This window comes from Alosa sapidissima, chromosome 6, assembly GCF_018492685.1.
Source record: "Alosa sapidissima isolate fAloSap1 chromosome 6, fAloSap1.pri, whole genome shotgun sequence".
Classification (NCBI taxonomy): domain Eukaryota; kingdom Metazoa; phylum Chordata; class Actinopteri; order Clupeiformes; family Clupeidae; genus Alosa; species Alosa sapidissima.
The window spans coordinates 1,571,070-1,595,558 of NC_055962.1; the positions used below are offsets into that span (position 1 = coordinate 1,571,070).

The 24,489-nt window shown below is 39.2% G+C and overlaps 1 protein-coding gene across 1 annotated transcript in view; it reads left to right on the top strand.

Annotated features, from left to right (window-relative positions):
• LOC121711386 (CD2-associated protein) overlaps positions 1–24,489 on the top strand; it is a 166,355-nt gene that overhangs the window by 30,488 nt on the left and 111,378 nt on the right. The window contains exons 2-3 of the mRNA XM_042094955.1: positions 1,298–1,458; positions 14,950–15,112. Coding sequence (XP_041950889.1) covers positions 1,298–1,458; positions 14,950–15,112 — 324 coding nt within the window. The remainder of the gene's footprint in view (positions 1–1,297; positions 1,459–14,949; positions 15,113–24,489) is intronic.

The following is a 24,489-nucleotide window of genomic DNA, read 5'->3' on the forward strand; positions in this document are numbered from 1 at the left end:
GCTCCTTGCTAACTAATCCTAGCTCCGGTCATGTCTCATTCGTCATTAGTGCTCACTAAAATCATTAGTGAACATTGCAAGACACTTATCTCTTCAACTTGTTAGTTTTTAACATTTATTTTATCTAATGACATAGAAAACATAATGAATTGCATCCACATATCCTTCTGTGCTATGTGCAACTATTATTCACTAGCCTAAAACCGTGAGACTGAAGGCTACAGTAATTACTCACATATTTCTTATAGTGACTGGCACTCAATTACACTTAGGCCTACACACCACCAATGTGCACTCAATTAGCCCTACACACCACATTAAAGGAGAACTTGGCAACTATTTCAACGTAATAAACCTGTTTAGAAATCATTTGAATGGTTAAATGACCTGTTCCGGTGAAAATGGTGACTTTCCCCGCAGCCCCTAGCGTCCCCAGGCGGAAAACCAATCTTGCAACATTGAGATTACCGACCTGGAAAGAGAAGTGAGAGACAAGAAACTCTTTTAAATCGTGTTTCTTACCTTGTAACACCCACATTGTTCTGCAGAACTCGTTACCTTATCGTTACCTTTTTCCACAGTTTGAAATAGCATAATGCACAATTTCTCCAGTAGAGGGGGAAATAAAGCTAATCTTGCCAAGTTTCCCTTTAAAGATTTGCCTACAAATATAAACTATAGACAAATATAGTTACTAACACAACAAATTAGTGAATAAATATGCATTCTAATACAAAATCTAAAAGACCAAATATCTGAATTTATTTTTCAATTTTTTTTTTCTGACCTAAAAAGTCAACCACCCACTTCTATTAGTCCATGCAAATTACAGTCTAGTAACGTACATTTTGAAAAGGAAAAAAAGCACACTGATTGAGTGCTTTATACCATATTTTCCAGACTATATGTCACACTTTTTTATAGTTTGGCTGGTCCTGCGACTTATAGTCAGATGTGACTTATATATCAAAATATATGTAATTTCACATGTTTTAAATGTTAATTCATACTGACTGACATGAACCAAGGAGTAAATAAACATTACCATTTACAACTGTGATGTCTGTCATTTTTTTCTGTCTCTTTTTTCACCACACATGTGTTTGCTTCCCTGTACTGTTAAAGATTCTGTTTGCATTTTCAGGAACACATTGGGTCAAATTTAGAGAAATGTCTGATATTAAAGATGGGTAGTCTATTCAAAATGTAGCCTAGGCCTCTCTTGCGTGTTTGGCTATGTCCATTTTTGGTCGCATGCGTGAAGGCTGACATTTTTGAGCATTATATTTCTTTACAGTCGAAGTTGTGGTGGAGTACGAGTATGAGGCAGGACATGATGATGAGCTGACACTGAGGCCTGGGGATGTGATAAAAAATGTGCGCAGAGTGGAGGAAGAAGGATGGATGGAAGGAGAACTCAATGGGAAGAAAGGACTCTTCCCTGACAATTTTGTCAAGGTGATGTACAAAATATGACTGCTTACAACTAATTGCTTGATCAGTGCAGTTGACAGTTACAGCTCTAAACAAGGAGGAGGGAGTAATTATGAATGATTTGGTTGTGAATTTATAATGTATAATAATAATACATTTCATTTGTTACACAGCGCCTTTCAAAGCACCTAAGTTCGCTTTACGGAGTAAACTAGGGCGCTATGATTTCCGCGTTGCGGAAAATGTGGATGGAATCACAGAATCTACACATGAAAACGGATTTCTCTTACAAACACGTAATTGCACGGAATTTGCAGATATTCTGTTGATACATTAAATAAACAGACGTTTTTTTACTTTTATTTCAGTTCACTTTAAAACAAAAAGCATATAAGAAGGTCTATGCCTAAACCGTGGCCGAAAGACATTGTTAAAAACGTGTTGCGTAGCCTAGTAATCATATCTCGAATGTTCACGTGCGTTGAGTTTGTTGATTGGTGTGTGACAAAGAAATAAGCAATCAGTGGCTCCCGACAACGGTGGCAAAACACTAAACTGCTTGACTGCTAGATAACAGGGCTGAACAATACTCCAATGAGGCCATCCTTAAAAATATTTTTGTTTGCAGTAACAGCCAAAAAAATAAAAAAAATGGGTCAGTAGGTTTTTTTCAAGATTCAAAGAAGAAAAAAAGTACAATTTTGGTCATGGTGATTACGTAGGTATGAATTTAAACACATTTGCATATTGTGATGTCACTGACTGGGTCTTCAACCCGTGCCACCACTTTGATTTGACGGTCAAACTGTAGCACGTCCTCAATTGTTTGAGTTTCCTCCACCAAAACTCTAGTGGTCTCCTTGAGGTCAGTCGACACGGTCACCGTTAGACTAGAGGCAGGGCTTCAGGCTAACTCTTTGCATTGGTTGCACTGGTGCGCCTAACCTTTTTATTTAGGTGCACCAGAACAAAATGTAGGTGCCATACATTTCATGTCTGAGCTGTTGTCAGAGCATGGACTGGGAATGATTTGATTTGGTGCACCCACCACCTTGACGCCATCAGTAATATTGAATACTGTATGATCAGTGGCGATCCAAGTCTCTGCTCGACCTCCACACACACACAGAAAATGCCGGCTTGTCATATGTTTCTATTTCATATTTTGGGATTCATAAACTATATATTTTGTTAGTAATTTATAGTATTTTATGATCTGCATAAATAGTAATAGCTAAAAATATTTAGTAATTCGAATACTTTTTTAAAACTATTACACTTGTCTTAATGTCATTACAGTGGTGGTGTTTAGAGCTAATTGAGTGCCTGTCACTTTAAGAAAAACGTGAAAGTAGGCTTAATTAGCTTTCATTCTCATGTGCACATATCCAAGGATATATTCATTCAAGGCAATTCATTTTGTTTTTTATGTCATTAGATAAAATAAATGTTCAAAATGTACATTCATGATAGACATAACTCGTGAGCTAACCGGATGGTTAACTAGAAGGAACTCAAGATGTAAAAGTTTGTCAATCGGTTGTGTAGCTTAATTCGGAAATATCATTAAACCCAATAGTAGGCCTAAATTTACTAAATTCCATAGCCTATTATTTGCTGCTGTGCGGCACACAGCTGCAGGTTAAAAGCTGCGTGTGTGTGTGAGAAGAAAAGACGCACAGGCTACGGGAAGTAGCCTTTAACTTCCTGCCAAGTTAAAGCGGTGTCGAGATGATTTGATGGATTTTTAGATGTATTACTATGGTGCCCGAACCCGTAGCCTATGACTTTGAACGGTGACCACAAACATTTTCTTCAGGCCAAATGCAGCCGCACGCAGACATCATTACAGACAAGCGCGAACCATAGACAGTGAATGAAACAAAGCGAACGTAGGCCATAGTGTGACATGCGTAAACCAATGGTGTAAACATAATCATAGAGGACGCCACAGGTTTTTATTTAAAAGAAAGAACCTACGTATGTTTGTAGCTAATTTATATTCACAATACTTAAAATAATATTAATTATATTTTAGTATTACATTTGTATTAGCCTAGTTGTTTGAAGAGTAAAAAAAAAAATTGGTCGGTCTTAATGCAAGTTGGTCGGACTAAAATGGGGAAAAAAATAAATATTTGGGTCAGTCCTAAATTCACAGGGTCGGTCGGGTTACGGCAAACCAAAATATTTTTAAGGATGGCCTGACTACTACGAGTCTGAAAACAACTATAGTTTGCAAGTTTTGTCAACACATAATTGACTCGCAAATACACATGTAGCCACCATAGAAATCAAAAGGGCAACTTAAGAACAAAGCTAAATCCACTGCAGGCAAATCCCTCCAGCCTACAAGGCAATGACAAAATCAGTAGATGCAAGACGTGAGTTTGTGGAAGATTGTTGCAATGTGTGCAGAAGCTGACATACCGCTATGTCATAACATTGCAAGCAGTCCCATTCCCAGATGCGATTGTCAGTAGCCTCAAGTAGACATGAAGACCCACCTGCTGTGGGTCTTGACCATTCTAAAAAAGTGCTGCAAGAGATTCTCACTGACGAGAGAGCGCAACACTAAGCATGTTACCATCATGTAGCCATACTTCAATGGAGATGTGTGCTAAAGATGATAGGCTAAATGCTCTAGAAAGCGACACATATTGAAAATGAAACATGAATCTACAAAAAAGTATGCTACTTTTAAGTTACAAAGTACCCTTTTATTGGGATCTAAACTTGCAGCCTAGCTATGGCCATGTAGTTGAAGTTATATGGGTCCTATCTGTTGTTTTTGCACAGAGATTTGTTGAATGTTTGGCTAAATGTTGGAGAATTTTGAATGATTGGCTTTGCTAAATATTTAAATAGCTGAATTGTATTGGTCATTGAGCTTTTATAGGTGAAAAAAATAAAAATAAAAAGATAAATCCGAAACGACTAAAAAAACGGAATTTGAGAAAAAAATTAAACAGAATTCAGAAAATAATAAAAACGGATTTCATAGGGCCCTAAGTAAACACAGTGAAAAAAATATGATAATCAGCACACAAATTAAAAAACATAGTTGTTGTAAAAGGCATATTAAAGTCCATAAGCTTAAAATGGTGGGTTTTAAGAGCTGTTTTGTATTGTGAGATGGAGAGTGCGGATGTGTGAGGTGAGTGAGTTCCACAGTTTGGGTGCAGCATAGACCTTTGTTCCCATTGTGGTGAGCACAGACAAATATTTGGGGGCACAGTCATTTTTGTATAAATTTATTATTATTGCTATTAATATTAGAATTATTCAACAATTCCATATTACAATGCTCGTTGTAAGGTTAAGAACTTCATACCAAAACTGTCAAACAAAAGATTTTCATTTAATTCTGTTTTATTGTCATGTAGATTTCATTGCGTATTTATGATTGTATGTAGGCCCTATGCATGTTTCACATTTAATCTGAAATGAAGATCATGTCTGAGTTGCTTGGCCAAGCTTTGTAGCCTGGTCGCCTTGACCTCTTTCCAGCAGACAGCCAATTTTCAGCACATTTTGTAGAATCAAAACGTTCCAGGGAGGGTCCCTCTGTGCTGATCCGAATTTGGTCCTCAGTGTTAGATATATGCAAACTACTTCTTAAGGTGCTCTTGATGCGCTTTTGTGCTGAGAAACCGCGTTCACACTGCATAGCAGAAATAGGCAGAATCAACACGATCTCAACTAGGTGCAGGAGGTTCTGTAAAACAATTAAGTAATTTAAATAGGAATTTATACTGATTTGATTAAACAAATAATTTTACACCACATTACAATGTATATAAAAGGTGCCAATTAAAGGTTGTATCAGCGATTTCAGGCCCAAAAAATGCCCAAACATAAATTATCACATTCATCTAATCTTTCCTAACAATCCGCTAGCTGCCTGCTCCATAAGCAGGCCGTCAAAAAAACGTTTCTCTGTAGGCAGCCTAGGCTCCGAGATCTGTACACAAAAACAATTGCTACCAACAAGTGTTGGCAACCACTGAAAGGCAAAGTGTTTCAACCAATAACTGACGAGATGCGCATTTAGGAGAGTGTGAACATCAACAGAAGTGACATATCCCCGCTATCGCTGATAGAACTTTTAAGTGTTTTTGGTGCTGTTGAACTTTGTGTATATTACCTTGTAGTCTGTTTTATATGGCTCTTTAGTTAAGAGCATTTGTCATAAGCTGCTGTAGGACTTGTGGCTTATGAGCGTCGTAACACTCTGCCATTCCTCTTGTATAACTTCAAGCTGGCATCCAAAGCTAAAGACAGAATAAAGTTACAATGATAAACTATCCAAACCGTATATGATGACTATTCTATTGTAATAAAACCTGCCGACAAGGGAGGAGCAACAATTGTGATGAATAAAATTGACTATGTTGAAGAATGTGTAAGACAATTGTCTGATAGAAACTTTTATGAGGTACTGCCTGATAATCCCACACAGGTATTTAAATGCATGATTTTAGATACTTTAAATGAGTTATTACATCAAGGGGAGATATCAAGAGATGAATTTAAATCTTTAAAAATTGAACACCCTATTGTTCCTACATTTTATACCCTACCAAAAATCCATAAAAGGTTGGAATCTCCACCTGGTAGACCTATTGTGGCCAATATAGGATCTGTGACCTCAAATCTTTCCACTTTTGTAGATCATTTTATTAGGCCATTAGCTGAGGGTTTACCCTCATTCACAAAAGATACGGGTCATGTTATCAACATTGTGGAATCAGTGACTCTTGGGGAAGAAGAAGTGTTTCTGGCCTCTTTTGATATAAATGCCATGTATACTGTTATACCCCATGATGGCGGGTTAATTGCATTAGATCATTACTTAAATGACCCTTCAATGTGTCCCTCAAAAGAGTCCATTCTGACTCTTACCAAACTGATTTTGGAATATAATTATTGGATATTTCAGGATACTTTTTTTTTATACAAAAACGGGGAGTCCCTATGGGAAGTGCAATTTCGCCTTCATTTGCAAATTATATGGGTCTGTTTGAAGAACATCATATTTATTCAAACCACAGTTTTAAAAGCTAGATGTACCGCATAGCGGTACAAAATATGACCGCCGCTCAGTCCTGTACATCCGTTCCGCGAAAATAAATCACACTTCAATTTGTCTCCATATTTTACTCCATCCCCCACTCTTGAAACTTTTGTGTATGCTTGTTTGGCATGCCTGAGTGTGTGTGTGCGGCTGCACAGAAAGTAGCCTACTGGTGCCGAAAAGGTGAATAGATTGTAGAATAGCCAAAGAAGATGTAGCATTGTTATAAAACCTTTAAAATCTCTAAACAATCACAAGTAGGGCAGTTCATCACAGTTCATCCATTGCAACTGGATTGATGAAAGGTCACTTACACCTGTAGGCTACATTGTATTTGGGAAAAGCAAAAGGTATCAGCATAATGTTATTTATTTATTTATTTATTTATTTATTTATTTTTTATGTATTTTTAAACAAAAACATCTCTGTCAGTTCCATGCCGTTTTCAACAGCTATCAAAAACAAAGGTCATTTTTGGATGGATGGATTTTTTGTGAATGTTTCTTCTTCTACATAAGATTTTAGTCATCTTTAGTTCATGTAATACTTTATTGTCAATGCACAAATTAAGTAACAGTAGTCTGAAACGTTATTGTTAATGCACAAATTAAGTAACAGTAGCCTAGTCTGAAACGAAATGCTGTTTTACATCTAACCAGTGGTGCAAATAACTGACATGTCCAAATGGGCCTTGATGAAATGCGTCGCTAGACTGTTCATACACATTTTAACGGGCCAAAGTTGAAGAGCTTTTGTCCGTTATTGTTAGTGCAAATATAGGCTGATTCATGTTCCCTTGCATTGTTTAACTGAGGTCCATGGCTAGTCTGGCTTTCATCAGACCAAGCTCAATCTTTTAAGAAATCAAAAAATAAATAGCGGGCAGATCAGGCTGGGTTCACCCAGCCTAGTCCATAGGCACCCGATATTGTTTAATTATCCGATTGAGATATATATCCTTGACATAAAGCAGCCATAATGAAATGAAGGTGTCATTGTTTGGATACTTCACACACACGTGCTTTTTAATTTCACAGACTACAACTACCAAGCTGGAATCAAAGCACGTCGATTCCCCTACCCTGCACGCACTTAAAACAAAATAAACAGGCGTCTCAGTCTCACGCATGTATAGGCAAAACTGTATCAGACCGGTGTAACGTTGGTAAATCTTCCATTGCACAGAATGATTTTGTAGCACGTGCAATAAATGACAGTCGAAAGATACAAACAGTGCTGCTATACATTTGCTTGGTATAACCGCATTTATAGTTTTCTACAAATGCAATAAATCAAATGCCTCCATCACTCAACCAACGCTAACGGTAACATTACCTAGGTCCTTATTGATATTACAAGATTAAAATTATTGTTTTTTCCAACCCACTTTTAACTTCCAACAAAATTACGTCTCACTGCAACGATGCGCCATCTAGTGGACAAACGACTACTTCTCGCCAATACTGAAAATGCAGCCATGATGATGATGATGAATATTTATTTTGGCTTTCTTTTAATCCTACTGATTTTCATTTTTTACCGGGGGGGGGGGGGGCGCAAATCACAAATGAGTGATTATGAGCCAGGTTGATGTGGGCCCTTGAGACCAACATACCATAAAAGATTCACAGAGAACTGTGTCTGCCCTACCCTCCTTTCGGGGGGTCCAGTCCAGCGGGGGGGCTGCAGATGAAAATGAAAAATGACAGTTCCATGCTATCCATGTGGGGGGTACATGCCCACCAAGTTTTGTGTACCCCGGTCTTTCAGTGTCCCGGGAATCCTTGTTGGTGTACGTCACTAAATGTACACATAAATGATTTTATTGTAAGGCCCCCCATGAACGAAAGTACACAAAACTTGGCATGCATTCAGAGGGTGTCATAATGATCCTACACTTTTAATTTCGTGCAGTTTTGACCTTGTCAGCCAGAGATATTGAGATGAAAACACCTAATTTTTTGCTTTTTAATTTTTAACTAGGTGGCGCTATACATGAAATAAGTGGTAATGGGATGGGTTGACATGCCCCCTTAAGACCAACATACAAAAAAAAGGTGGACCTCCTAGGCCCTACGGTTCTCGAGATATTCACAGAAAACTGTCTCCGGCCACCTACAGGCCAGTTGGTGTATAGTAACATAAATTAATTTATTGTGTGGCCCCCCATGAACGGAATTCCACAAAACTTGGCGTGCATACAGAGGGTGTCATAATGATCCTACACTTCCAATTTCGTGCAGTTTTGACTATGTTAGGTCACAGATACCTTCAATTACAACACCTCATTTTTACTTTTTTGTGTTTAACTAGGTGGCGCTATACATGAAATGAGTGGTTATGGAATGGGTTGACATGGCCCCTTGAGATCAACATACAAAAAAAAAATGGTCCTCCTAAACCCTACGGTTTTCGAGATATTCACAGAAAACTGTGTCTGCCCTACCCTCCTTTCGGGGGGTCCAATTCAGCGGGGGGGCTACAGATCAAAACGAAAAACGATGGTTCCATGCTATCCATGTGGGGTTACATGTCCACCAAGTTTTGTGTACCCCGGTCTTTCAGTGTCCCGGGAATCATTGACGGAAATTTGGGCATGCGAAAAAGGGAAAAAATAAATAAATAAATAAATCTGACTAAACCTATATGACCGCCGCTTCGCTGCGCGGCGGTCATAATAACTTTTTGGTTACTAACGCTATTTGGATGATGTGCTATGTATATTTAAGGGTTCGCTAGTGGAGTTACAAATGTTTTTCACATATCTGAATACATGTTGTGAATATTTATCCTTTACAATGGAATACGATAAACACAAAATTAGTTTCTTGGACTTATGGATCATTCGTAACGGGGCTCACCTATATACTGATCTATATCGTAAACCTACGGCACGCAATACCCTACTTTGGGCTGACTCTGAACACCCACGCCATCTAAAGCACAGTCTCCCATTTAGTCAATTATGTAGAGTGAAGCGTATTTGTAAAACACCTGAAGATTTTAGGAGAAACAGCGACGAAATGATCACCAACAAGAAGGGGTTACCATAGAACGGTGTTGAACAATGCCATAGAAAAAGTAGAAACCATTCCAAGGTCCAACTTACTTTCAAAAAAAAATAAGGTTAAATCAAATAAAAGGATAATATTTTCAACTGAATACCATAGGCAATCAGTGACTTTACACACCATCATAAATAAACATTGGCATATTTTAAAATCAGACACCCAACTCAAAAGCACATTTCAAGAACATCCTCTAATAGTGTACAAGAGAGGTAAAAACTTAAGAGATCAGTTGGTGCATTCCTATATTCCTCCTAACACTTTTAGTTCCCAACCGGTGTTAACTCCTATCCTAGATGGGAATAGACGATGTGGATCTTGTACCCAATGTAACTACACCTACAAATGCAGTAAATTTAAACATCCACACACAGGAAAAGATATCCAAATTAAAGGGATAATTTCATGCAACACCCAGGGCTCTACAGTGCGCCCATTTCACTCGCACATGCGAGTGCAAAAAAATATTTAGGCGCACTGGTGCGAATGACTTCTAATTATGTCAATGTTTGTCTACAAAATACACCGCAACATCGAGAAACATTACTGTGCAAACCATAGAATCACGTCGCGAATGCAGCATAAAAACTACACCTCCCATTAACGTTAGCAGTTTCGCGTTGTGACTCGCTAGTCGCTTCTATCAAATCCAAGAGCGCGCAGAAAAAGCGGAAAGTTAGACTAGCCAGCCAAGATGCAAAGATTGAAGAAATTAGTTCTTCTATCCACCGAATTCATCGGATATAGGAGGAACAGGATGAGATTCTGAGAATGCAGTGAGGGAAGGAAATGTAACCTAACATGCCTTTTAGCCCAATTGACGTATTGGCTGCAATATGCAAAATATAGCTGTAGTGAACAGGCACAAAAGTAGCCTCCCGTAATACTCCCATTTTATTCAAAGGTAGAACGCTGACAACTCCAGGCTTCCACGCATGCTTGTTTGTTTACACCGAATACAAGCTGAAGTGCAAAACGAAAGTTTGCCTACCTAACGTTTGCCTCCTGCCCCCATCAATGCAGATATTTTAAAAAAGGATAAAAAAATATATATATCCTTGATAGCCTATGTTGGGTTTGTGGAAGAGAAAATGGACTGTTTTAGTAGTAGTATTAGGCAGTATGCAGTCAGATAGATCACCATGGGCATATTTGGATTAGCTACAGATGGATTCACAAATAAATAAATTAGCCTACATTTGGCAGTATACTTGATATACAGGCTAAATGCAAATATGGCAATGTATTATATTATTTTACATTAACAAAATGTAGGAAAATAGAACAGACTGAAAATAAAGTAGGCACTGATCTTTAAAATCCTGTTTCCTGTAGCCTAAATGGTGCCAGTCATTCTTAATATTTGCAATTGGTGCAGTGGCATGTTTAACTGTTAGCTGCAGTGTAATGTTAGATTATGTGTAAGTTAAGTACAGAAGTGACTGTGCGCCCACATTTTTGTCTGTGCTCCTACATTTTTTAAAATGTTAGTGTAGAGCCCTGAACACCACATCTGTAATTTATTTACTGCCCTTGTGGTAAATCATATGTGGGCAAAACATCTAGAGCTCTAAAAACGCGGATTGCAGAGCACAGAAGTACTATTAGATGTAAGAACTTAAATTATCCTGTAGCAGCTTAATCACCCCATTTCTTCATTAAAATACATTGGAATCGAGAAGGTGACTCTGCCCCCTAGGGGTGGTAACCTAGATCTGTTGTTATCAAGAAGGGAACATTTTTGGATTTACCATCTTAGAACTCTAGCACCTCACGGTTTGAATGTGGATTTTGATTTAAAATGTTTCTTGTGATTGATACTTGACATATAGACTTACTATGATTAACGGATGATATTATTTATGATGATCCATTTGGACTGATGCTGTAATACTGTCTTTTGATCTTTTTCTTTTGTTTTTTTTTCCTCTTAAAATAACAGAATGTAGTACTAAGGATGTGGACTATGATTGAAAAAAACTTATGTTGATTGTTATGTGAACCTTGTGTCCAACCCTTCATTGTAACCAATTGAACACTAATTGACACCTGTTTGTAACCTAATTATGTGTCAGGTGGGAGCAATTAAGCTTCCCCTTTAAGGCGAGACACTACAGGTGAATAGGGTAAAATTTTAAAATAATAGACATCACCATGAAACTTCCTCAGTTGATTACTTACACAAGTATGAACAAAAAATGTATTACAAGTTTTTGAAATTAGAATGTCTAATTATGCAAATTAGGCATTATCTCATTAAATATGCGCACATTTGCATATATTTTCGGTAGATAGATCTGAACATATGATGAAGCCAGGTGCAAAATTATTTTTTCATTTTGTTTGCATACAAGATAAAAATAAAATTACAGAGGGATTTCAGGATATCTGCTTTCATTACCTAGGAAATCAGAATATACTGTCCATAGCCTTAAAAAATCGATTTTTGCCATATATTTTTGAATAAAATGTCACATAAATCAGGCCAGGAATGATTTATTAACAAATCCCTCTGTAAATATCTTCAGAGCACTGCTAAGTGTATATCTGGAAAGTTTGGTGTACATAGGTGCTACATAGGCTGAGATGTATCTACTGGAAAATGAGAAAAACTCAATTTGAGAAAACAGCCTTGGAACACAGACAAGAGATTCCGTTCTCAGCCTAGACTCGCCTTTGAACTTTCGCGATTGGTTGCGGTTACAAAGGAAGTGTCCATATTTGGATAGCACAGCGTCATGCAGGAAAAACAGAGCTTTCCAACGGTACTACACATGTTATGTTTTGTAGCACGGTCGCGGTAGAGCATGAAACGTTAGAAGACTAACTTTTGGTGAATTTAGGAGAAATATACAAGCGCGAGTAGACAAAATGTAATGAAATTAACACCTAAATGTGTAAATCGGGCTTTGTTGTTGTAGTAGTGTGAAAGAATACATGCTAAGGTAGCAAATTAGCCCAAAATCTCGAAATTGACCAGTGCATGAAAAAACGATGTTTTCACCTGCCGTGTCTCGCCTTAAAAGGCAAGGTACTACCTGTTATTTTACATGTGACTTGAGGAAGGCCGACAGGTCGAAACTTTGTCCCATTAAAGACTTAAATGTGTAACTCGGGAGTGTGCGGCACTTCTCTCCTTTTGCAAGTGTTTTACTGGTTGCCAGCACCTCCTTTTCTGGTGTGCGTTTTGCACCTCCACTCATGAACCCTACATGAAACATTACCGTCTACAGCCACGAGAGAGCTGCTAGCGCTCTCAAATGCATAAGTTCTGTGCACTTTCATTCAGAGATTAGTGCTTGCACTATGCTTGAAACACACGTGCATACCTAAATCCTGAAATTATGGCCGGGATTCTATTTATAGCCGGGCCTCAGATTTGGAAAAATAAAGGCCAGTAATAATTGCCTTCATTGTTTTGATTTAACTCATAAAAGAGCTCTTCTTAATATTTTATATATTATAATAAAACCGTAGTGAAGAACGAACTCGGAGGACAAGCGCTAGTTTGTTTACACGGACAGCGCATAGAAAGCAAGCTGGCTGAACTTGATATAAGATGAATAAAAGCATATTGCCTAAATATTTCGATCTAGCCGAGTCTGGATTGTTTTCATCTAGAGGTGTAGTGGGTTTACCTATGAAAAAGAAACAGATGATTTACGAAAGGTAGGCTAAACATTTGACCAGTCACTGTGAAGGTTGGTTAGGCTTAGGCTAGGGCTTCGACTGCACAAACATTAGTTTAGATTTAGTTTAAAGTGAGAACAGTACCTACTCAAAGGCTACATAATGACAGGGGTGGGCAGTCATTTCCCCCAGAGGTCAGAGGATAATTACTTTGATAAAGTAGCCTATGCCGCTGGCCACGCATTGAATGATTGACTGGAATACAATGCACAAAATGCATTGTGCTGGAAGTTAACAGGAAAGTAACGTTAGCATATAGACACATGACTGATTAGCTAAGCAAGTCTGCAACCTTATTGCTATAGTATGCAATAACGTTACTTGCAAGCCCATGTCTACTTTCTTAAAACAATCTACTCAAATGGAGTGTGAACTTTAACTTTAGGCTACCCTGCATCTTGCCATTTGTGTGAAATTGTAGGCTAACGTTAGCCTTCGTAATCATGGATCAAGTCTCTTATAGAAATTATATGCTGAGAAATATGATAAAACACGTTAACATTACTACGCTATTTTACTTAGCCTACATATAATTTCAGTTTTTCCTCTTGAGCATGAAGATAACATGTGTGGCATAACTTTGTAACTTCCCAATGCATGCTTTTGTATCCCACAAAAAAGTTAGATGTCTCCTGAACTGCAAACGGGAAATTCAGTCTGCTTTTCTCTGCCAAAAGTTAACCATTTTCAAGCACCTTTCTTTCAATGTCTTGCTATACGGCTCTGGGTTTGCTTGTCCTCAGAGTTCATCCTTAACGACGGTTGTTAAGGAACTGAAACCGGTCTATAGAGTCCCGAAGTGTGACGTAGCGTTTCCATGACCACAGAATCACTGGATCTAAACAAACTTTTGAAGTGGCATAAATAGCATTGAATGTAGACATGTGGCATCATTTCTAGCTAATAAAAATAAATATATTCATTTAAACGTGTTTTACCTGCTAGGCAGCAGCTTAGCCACATAACACGGATTCCCTGGCAGGTTTAATAGAAAGAAACAAAATTCCAGTGGATATTTCACGTCTTCTCAAAGACTGGCGGCTGTTAAGAGCGACGTTTTTTGCCAAAAAAATAAAGCCAAAACACGTCTGTGAATTTAAGGATTTTAACCGCATGCTGTGAAGTTACATGCAGGTCTCTTTTACGGAGGAAACCCATGCTAAAATAAAACTCTGTAGTCACGAATTTGATCGTGTTGGTATGAATATATGTTGTAGTATGTGATTCCTACAGTGTAAAAAAATATACTAACGTCTTTTAGAAACGTTGTAAAATTATTGAAATAGATTAAGAAAGCCACCTTCAATGGTTAGATTGATTTGTTTAGATCCAGTGAAATTGCTGCCTTGGCAACGCTACGTCATGGCTTCGGGACTCCATTGAATATAAGGCCTATTAAAAAACTTGATGGAGAAGACAAACCATTTTTTGTAATGGAACGTCCTTAAATGGTTATGGTTATGGGATTTGGCAGACGCCATATAATACTTAAATTTAACAGGGAACAATTTACAATGTTGGTAAGACTATATTAAGGAGAATAGCAATAATAAACAACAATGTCAATTGAATCAATAGCCTAATAAAATAAACAATGAAAATGAAGGAGAATATCAATAATAAACAACAATGTCGCTTAACTTTTTACCTGTTTTAACGTTTAACCACTTGATTTTTCAGGAAATTAAAAAAGAATCAAAAGAAACCAAAGAGGTGAAAGAAGAAACTCAGCCTACACGACGTGGGGCTGGAAATGTGGCCAGTCTTGTCCAGAGAATCAGCACTTATGGCATTCCAGCGGGTGGCTTCCAGCCATGTTCCCAGCCTCGTGTCTCCAAAAAGAGTTAGTTCTCTTGATGAACAATATCTTCTGTTTCTTAATTGCTGTCTGTCATTATGTCTGTTTATGTCTTTTGGTGTACAGTAAGAACTGTATGATTTACAATTCAGTATCTCAAACAGAGCCTCAATTTTTTCAGGGAGCCGTGTGGTAATCTACTTTTTGGGGGACAATTCACTAACCTCGCGAAACACCTCGCGATTTTCAGCCAGTGAAATTTCGCCTTGGCGGCGTTACGGCGAAATCGCTAACCTTTTGACTGCAGTGTCTAGCCAGTGGTGGCAAGCGAGCTAATTAGGCTAATCAGCTAGTTCAAACGTTTAAGTACTTAATGAAGATATCCAGGGGTCTTTATGCCTCGACTAAGTTGATGTTGCCTATAAACAACAATTCATGTTCATAGAAACAACAAGGTCAATAAGACATAATATATTTCATACCTGTGTTGCAGCATGTAGCCTAGCTGTCTAGCTAGGTTTACAATGCAATCCAATGTCCTAAAATACTAGCATTTCGCCTGTCAGCTAGCTAAAAAGATCGAGTGCTTAAACTAACATATATAGTGGTCTATTTAGTGGTGTATGTGCTCTGACTAAGTTCGTGTGGCATATAAACCACAATTCGTGTTGATACAAGTGCCAATATTCGTGTAGAAACATTTTAATCACATACAAATTTTCGTGTTACAGCTCAGGTAGTCTCCGCCATCTTGGTCAGACTTTTTTGTAACTCCCGCCTCCAAACACAAAGACGCGGACTGATTGGTTCTCGAATGGTCCTCATTTAAATAAAGTAAAACTTTGGCCAACTTTGTTTCGCCTGCCTCGGCGATTCACTTTCAACCAGGGCGAATTTCGTCTCCATTCAACCTCAATGAGAGCGACACGAAATTTCGGTGTGTGGAAACACACTGTAACTCGTAAAATTTGTAGGTTTTAATTGAACCATTCAACCATTAGTATCAGACAAAGTATGTGGCACTCCAAAGTAAATATAAACCATTCAGAAATCTCAAGGTACGATATCCAAGAACATGCATTTGCGCAAAAATGGCAGAATTTTGCAGTATAATGTCTACTATTTTCAATTGATTTAGCAAACAAATTGGTTTAACATTTGACATGGACAGCCAGATGCCACCTCCACATTGAAAAATAATTCCATGGAAATGCATGGATTCTAGTTGCTGCTAATCCATGCATTTCCACGGAATTATTTTTGGAATCTGATCCCTTTTCATACCTGTTCATTAAAACTCATCGCTCGACTTATCGTGACTAAATTCAAGATGGCGGCGAACAGTAAACTTCCTGATGCTGTCTGTATAAATCGTCTTGTAAATAAACTACCAGTGCTTTTTCTAAGTTCTCAATGTCTCATTTTAAATGTCAGGGCCCTCGGAAGTCTACCAATGAAGTGTGGAGCTACTTTGAGCCTCGTAAATGGTGTAAAACAGTGATTTATTTCCATGGCTAGGCCGATGCCCGAGGCACCCCCATCGAAAACCTGTCGGTAGCATCGGCTAACTAGCGCCAGAGTGCAAGGGGACAAGCCGAGATGAGCTATGAGACAAAAGTTTCAACACACTTTAGGTCAATATCACACCGAACTTCTCCTTTAAATTATATTTTCATATATAAGTCGTACCATTTAGCCATTTTAAGGGGCAGTTTGATTGAACAGGGTTCCCACTCCAAGTCAAATGTAAAATTCCATGACTTTTCCCTAACTTTCCCTGACAAGAAAACTGAATTTCCATGACTTATTATATGAATACTACAATATATAGAATAATGATTTCAGAGCAGCCACTTAGCGTTCAAGAATCTTTTACTTTTTTAGAGCGGGAATATATGAATAAATGGGCATTGAATAAACAAAGTTGGGCTATTCAAGCAAACAGTAAAGCTAATAACCAGATATACACCAATCACCAATTCTGCATGGAAATGTTCAAAATTCCTTGATTTTCCATGACTTTGCCCTCCAAAAAATATAAATGCAATCGATTCAATCAACACTTATGTCTCAAATATCGAACAGGATTTTTTTTCACAAAAGTGACACCATAGACTAGGGCTATGTTAGCAAAACATGTAGAATCCTACGCAGGGCTCGAAATTAACGATGTCCCGACGTCCCGGGGACCATAAAAAATGCTTCCGGGACACAATAGAATGATGTCTGGGACAACTCTGGGACAGTAGAAAAATGGCAAAGCAAATTTCAAAATAGGTAGGCTACTTTTTTCCTAAACTGTTCACATGGCAATCTAAACGTATCTTTCTCGTCTGAATAAAATTATACAACATTTGACCTGGCGTAACGGGCAGCTGGCAAAAGCAGCGTCAGCCAGCTGATCTGTAAAGAAGTGGTTTTGTACACGCAGCCTTACAACACTGTTTAGGCTGCTCTTCAAATCACGGTAGGCTACAATGTTATTTTTGGTACAAATATAGTAAGATACCCAAATGGGCTGGGTGCTTGCGTTTTCTTAGGAATCCGCCATTTAATTGGTTAAATGAATATTAAGTGACTCATAGGCCGACACAAAAATAGGGCACGGGCGGTAGGCCTAATGGGTCACTTTCCGTTAACTTACCTAACTAGCAGGCAGGTAAATGGCATTTGTTTTCATGACAGACAAGATGACAGTCCTCTCTGACTAAAACGCTGCGTGTTTTCTGTCAGTGACAGACAAACGTCACCAATATCATGCTGAGCTAAATAGCCTACTGCAACTGCGATTTGACAAAATGATAATGTTGCAAGGTAGCCTATAACAATGATAAGTTATTTAAGTTAGCATTTGACATTTCGCTGTGGCAGTTCTAAGGCTAGGGGTGTCCAAACTGCGGCCCGCCACGCACTTTAATCCGGCCCGCCAAGCATTTATTAGTTTATCATAGGCCGCTCGCTATTTTTTCCAGCAATAGACGACGTTATGGTAAACTTTAGGCTACTGCAAACTGCTTTACACTCTTCTTAGAGCAGCGGTCCCCAACTTCCTAACCGGGCCGTAGCCTATGAAAAAAATGCATGCAAACTAAACCAAATTTAATTCGCAATAATGTCACGTTTTTTCATGGCATAGGCCTATATGCAGTTGTTTGATTGCACGCATGTTTGCATTTTGCAAGGTCTATTTTCTTACGTCTGTCTGTCCCGCCTTCAACACTTTTACATATTGCCTTCAGCGCTGCGCAGCCTCAGGTCAGCTCACTTCACTTGATCAGTTCTTGGCGAACGGTAGTGTCACACGAAGTTAGCTAAACTGCTAGAATGAGCAACAAAAAATAAGCATTTTTAGCAGGTCACTGGCCAGAGTGTTTGAGTTGCGAGAGCAGAAAAAAAGTCACCGTTAGCTGCACATTTTAGTGATGAGGACTGGGTGTCAAAACTCGCTTACCTGTGTGACATATTCGGGTTGCTTAATGACCTCAACCTGTCACTCCAGGGGAGAATGACGACTGTCTTTAAACTGGCAGATAAAGTCGCTGCATTTAAAGCCAAGCTTGATTTGTAGGGACGACGAGTGGACCGGGGTGTATTTGATATGTTCCAAAAAGTAGTGGGGGTTTTGGGAGAGAGTGAGGCAGGGCCCTTTCTCTCGCAGCTGGTGCGCGATCACCTTGTTGCGCTCTCAAATGAGTTTGAGCGTTACTTCCCATCCTTCAAAGATTCACGGCAAACCAATGAGTGGGTCCGCAACCCATTTGTCAATATCCCGAATAGTCCTAACTTGTCAGCGCAGGAGGAAGAGCAGTTGATCGAAATTGCAAATGACGGTGGTCTTAAGAGTGTGTATAAGGAAACCTCTCTGGCGGGTTTTTGGATCAAAACCAAAGCAGAATATCCCGAGATAGCCGTAAAAGCGCTGAAAACGTTTCCCACCACGTATGTATGCGAGGCCGGGTTTTCGGCAATGACTGCAACTAGACAAATTGCGCAATCGACTGGACATTTCAAACACACTGAGGGTGTCACTGTCTTCCATCACCCCCAGATGGAAGCTTCTTGTTCCAGGGAAACAAGCAGGGCTCCCACTGAATATATTCGTAATGCACGTTTTGTTCCCATATTTTGTTAAGCATGTTCACACTTATAGATGTAGCTTCAAGTTGTTCAATATTCATAGTTCATATTGTTCAATTTTCACTTCTTCAAGTTCACGTTTTTCACAAGAGATCGTTACCTTCACTGTTCATACATAACTGGAGCTAGTTCTTTTCAAGTAATGCATGCACCCCCCCCCGCCGGTCCGTGAAAAAAAAAATAGGAATCAAACCGGTCCATGGTACATAAAAGGTTGGGGACCCCTGTCTTAGAGAACGTTTACAATGTCAAAACAGCTTGTTACATCGGGATAGTTGCAGCAGATCTAACTACGTTTTGCTACTTCATTTAATTGGGAACGCATTTGAGTGTGCACAAGAGGGTGAGCGCAAGGCAGCGCAAGTAGCCTATCTGACAGCTTCGTGGTAATTTCCCACGCTACTTATTGTTTTCACTGAGATCTGTGGCCATGACATCACACCAAACTGACATTGAAATTAAAGACATGTGAAAATAGATTATTGACGGAATGTTTTACAACCCTGTCCGTCAAAATGATGGACAATGAGAACGTCTACTGCAACCTCAAAAAAGAGCCAAAAGCGCAATCTCTGAAAATGAGTGTTGTGTGAAACAGCAGATGATTAATGTTAATAAAATGGTGTTTAATACATTGTTCAGAACTGACATGGTGGACCAGAACGAGTTAATTCTGACTTAAATTCTTAACTTGTCAGTTAATTCTGACTAATTCTGACGAGCTAATTAACTTCACTTAAGGGAAGAGGAGAGAGACTTCTCTGCATAGTCTGTCTGCCTCTTCACCCCCTCCATGTTTGGATACTGCCTGTCCACTAGCCACTTTTACCATTGTCTTTCTGCCTCACTGTTTGCGTGCTATATTAGCACATTAGCACATATTCATAACCCCTCCCTCCATGCCACAGCCGAACTGTGGCCACACTTATACCTTTTCTTAAAATAGTTAAATATAGGCTATAGATATATAGACTTTACTTTATTTCTGCATTGTTGCACTGTTGGACTTCCACTATCACCATTGCACCATCACCATGACACTCATTCACACCGAGCACCTTACCTTACCTTACTATGCACAGAGAATCACAGGCTCAGTCCCTGCCTCAGTCATCGCAAGCGCCTCTGATTGATTAATCACCACTATGTGGATACTGTTTTTAGAATTGATTTAGATTAAGTGTTAGTTAGTATAATTTATATTTTAGTATATTTAGCATATTCTTTATCTTCTACTGTCCTAGTTGTGTTTTTTTATATTATATACTTTAATTACTCTTTCTGCTGTTAAAGTCAAAGTCAAAAGTCAAAGTCAGCTTTATTGTCAATTTCTTCACATGTTCCAGACATACAAAGAGATCGAAATTAAGAATGTGTTTGTGTTGTCTGTATGCTGCTGAGACCTTGAATTTTCCCTGGGGATCAATAAAGTATCTATCTATCTAATTCAGTGATGAAAGTTACTGATTATTATGCTGTTTATTATGTAGAATGGGAAAAAAACAAGAACTTGAATTTGGGACACTGGTGGTTAAGTAAAGTTAATTTCGAGCCCTGATCCTACAGACACGTATTAGTGAACACCGTAGCAACATCAGATGCGGGGTGGAGAAATCCTGTGGCAGCACATTTTAAATGTGGTTAAAGCCCCCTAGGGGTGGCAACCATGACAGTTACCGTATTTTCCAGACTATAAGTCACACTTTTTTTCATAGTTTGGCTGGTCATGCGACTTTGGAATAAAAATATCCCCACATCATCACATACCCTTCACCATACCTAGAGATTGGCATGGTGTGTATTTCAGTTAGCCTATTAGCTGGTTTGATGCTCATTGAGCTCAATGTAAATCAATAATTCCAAAGGCCAAGGGAACTTTTTCAGGATGCATAGTATCCTAGATCCATGAAATAACTGGCCTTTAAAAATAACAATCTGCCTGCCTCTATGGGAATTTAAGATAGGGGGGTGTATAGGGCTGGGACAACGCGTCGACGTAATCGATGACGTCGACGCAAAAAATACATAGACGCAAAATATGCGTGTCGATTCGTCAAGCATAACGCGTGCCGCTAAATATTTTTAATTTTACACCTTCAGTGTTTCCCATGCATTGACTAATCTGTGGCTGGGCACCACGAGATCAAAACCGGCCGTCACACGTCTATGTTGTAGGCTACTATTTAAATTAAAGATAAGATAAAATCCTTTCATTGAGCTGCGCTTTGGGCTTCTATACTCTGCACACGCAGCCTTTCCTTGCCCCCGCCCGCTCTCTCTCGTAACGAGCCCGCTGCCCGTCCTCTGTGTGCATTTAACAAAATATTCACGATTGTTGAAGGATTGTTGTCACACAGAACCATTGCATAGGTGGGCTAAATGGCTATTAAAGCCGCTTAGCATCGTGACAATGCTGCGCAAATTTGTTCAAAACTGCTACAAAAAAGTTAACTCTGCTAAGGTCTTATCATAGTTTAGTCTCTCCTCAATGTACTAAGTTAAGTTATGCAATCAAAGTCAAAGTCAAAGTCAGCTTTATTGTCAATTTCTTCACATGTTCCAGACATACAAAGAGATCGAAATTACGTTTCTCACTATCCCACGGTGAAGACAAGACATATTTTTCCAATTTAAGTCCACAGACAAACATAACATTCAAGTAAACAAAAAAGTAAGTAAATAAGTAAATAAGAGGGCACATATAATAATGAAAAAATAAGAGCAGCAAAATTTGGTTGAAATTGTGCATAGACAGTCAATAAAATACTAGTGCAAAGTCAGGCCAATAAAAGGCTTGGGTAGTTCTGTTTGACCTAAGTAATAAAGAAAGTGGCATAGTGGTGCAAGTTATGTAAGAGCAGCAGAAGTGTTGTGTTTTCAGGACAACAACACCAAGTTGTAAAGTGTACAAGTGTGCAAGTGGAGTAGTGCAGGCGGCCATTGTGGGTCCAATGTCCAGGATGTTATGTAGCTGTGGGTGGAGGGGGGAGAGGAGGGAGAGAGTTCAGCATCCTTACAGCTTGGTGTATGAAGCTGTTGGTGAGTCTGGTAGTGCGGGAGCGCAGGCTTCTGTACCTCTTCCCAGAGGGCAGTAGATCAAACAGATTGTGAGCGGGGTGACTTGCATCACTCACAATTTTGGTCGCCTTGCGGGTGAGGTGGGTGGTGTAAATGTCCTTCAGGGAGGGGAGTGAAGCACCAATGATCCTTCCAGCTGTGTTCACTATGCGCTGCAGGGCTTTCCTGTTGTATTCAGTGCAGCTTCCGCCCCACACAGCGATACAGCTGGAGAGGATGCTCTCAATGGTGCCTCGGTAGAATGTGGTCATGATGGCTGGTGGAGCACTTGCTCGCCTGAGCTCTCTTCGCCAGTGATGCAGTGTTGGTGGTCCAGGAGAGGTCTTCACTGATGTGCACCCCCAGGAATTTGGTGCTGCTCGCTCTCTCCACCACAGCACCGTCGATGGTCAGTGGCAGGTGTTGGGTGTGGCCTCTCCGGAAGTCAACAACAATCTCTTTGGTCTTGCTGACGTTCAGCAGGAGGTTGTTGTCCCTGCACCACGTGGTCAGATGGTCGACCTCCAACCTGTATTGAGTCTCGTTGCCCTTGGTGTCAAGCAGTATCTCAAAGCTAACGTTAGAATACTGTTTGGATGTCGAGTTTAGCATGCTTACTTACAGCTGCTTGTCAATTTCGTTACTCATGCAGGGCTCATTTTATTGACTCTGTCACTGAATGTTTGCAAAATCCCGATGTAAATGGAAAAGTGTTTTTTAAGACTCAAAAGTGCTTGTCCCAAGGAGAAGTAGGCTACGAACCGTTATTTGAACTAGCTACGTTATGAATTGCATCCACACATCAGCAGGCTTTTAACTGTGTTAGTGTTACAATTGCAAGGGTTCCCTCACAAGCGTCTTAAAGTGACAGGCACTCAATTACTACTACTGAACTTTATTGAGTGCTACCTCTGATTAAGAATGCATTACTTTGCACTTGTATGGTCTTTTATTTTGGAATTTTAAGAGCAATAAACATATATTGCAATGTTAAGGAATTCATGTTTCTTCATTCAGATATGTAAATCAACATGTATAAATTGCTATTAGTGAATTAATGGGGAGATAATCGAATCGAAATCGAATCGGACTGAAATAATGAATTGTTAGATTAATCGATGCATCGAAAAAATAATCGCTAGATTAATCATTTAAAAAATAATCGTTTATCCCAGCCCTAGGGGTGTATACTCATGCACCCTGTAATTTAATGAAGAACATTTATTTTTTTACGCTACAGTATTCATTCATAAAGAAAATTGGTGTCCTTAAAGGTTGGAGTTGTCCTCATAGTTTGCAGTACAGCTACTATTTATTGGCTAAAAGTTGGTCCCTCCTCTGTCTCTTGGTGCCCTACGCACAGTGCGTGATGCGTGTGGTGGTGGTGATCACTGATCAGGCAACTTCTTAAAACTGAAAATGTGCGCCTACAAGCTCCTCATGTTCCATCTTCAGCTAACTCCATAAACAATGAAATAAACAATCTTGCTGCTTCAGGGTTTGCCGCTTCCGTTACATGACATCAGCCCCCCACAAAGGAAATAGGTAAACACAATGCGTTATGTATTTGTGTTCTGTATCTTTTACTTTACTTTACTGGCTAACTCCCTCCTCTTTAAGTCTATGCTCCCTGCTCTGGCTCCGTTCGTTCTTCTAATTCCTTGTGTTTTCTGGTAGACGATCTGTTTCCATCGTCTTTCGCGCTGGTTTCACTGCAAACTGCGCACAGCCAATGGGCGTATGAAACGTCATCACGTAGCATTATGGCACAGTGGTCATGGGAAATGTAGGAAGTACTGCCAGGGGGATATATGAGCCTTATGTATCATGCATGTAATGCCTCATGCATCACCGGCCAAACTGGCTAGTACATTTTTATTAACACCCGCCAAAATTAATTTTAACCCGCATTTGGCGGGTTGGTGGGTGTTCATTTATAACCCTGCTTGCCAGATACATTAACCCTTAGAACTCAAGCGCCCACGTGACGCACCCTTGAGAAATGACTAACTTTAACAGACTTACACTCGTCCCCTATCAAAAGGGGATCACGCTAAGCTAAGTGGTTTTTGGGTCTACAAAGTAAAACCAACATTGTTGTCATTTTAAGAACATGTTAATTTTACCATGGAATCTGTCAGACATTGCGAAAATATAATAGCAAGGGGAAAACTCACAAAACATCATTTTATCATTTATTTTTAGACCATCAAACCAACCAGGAAGTA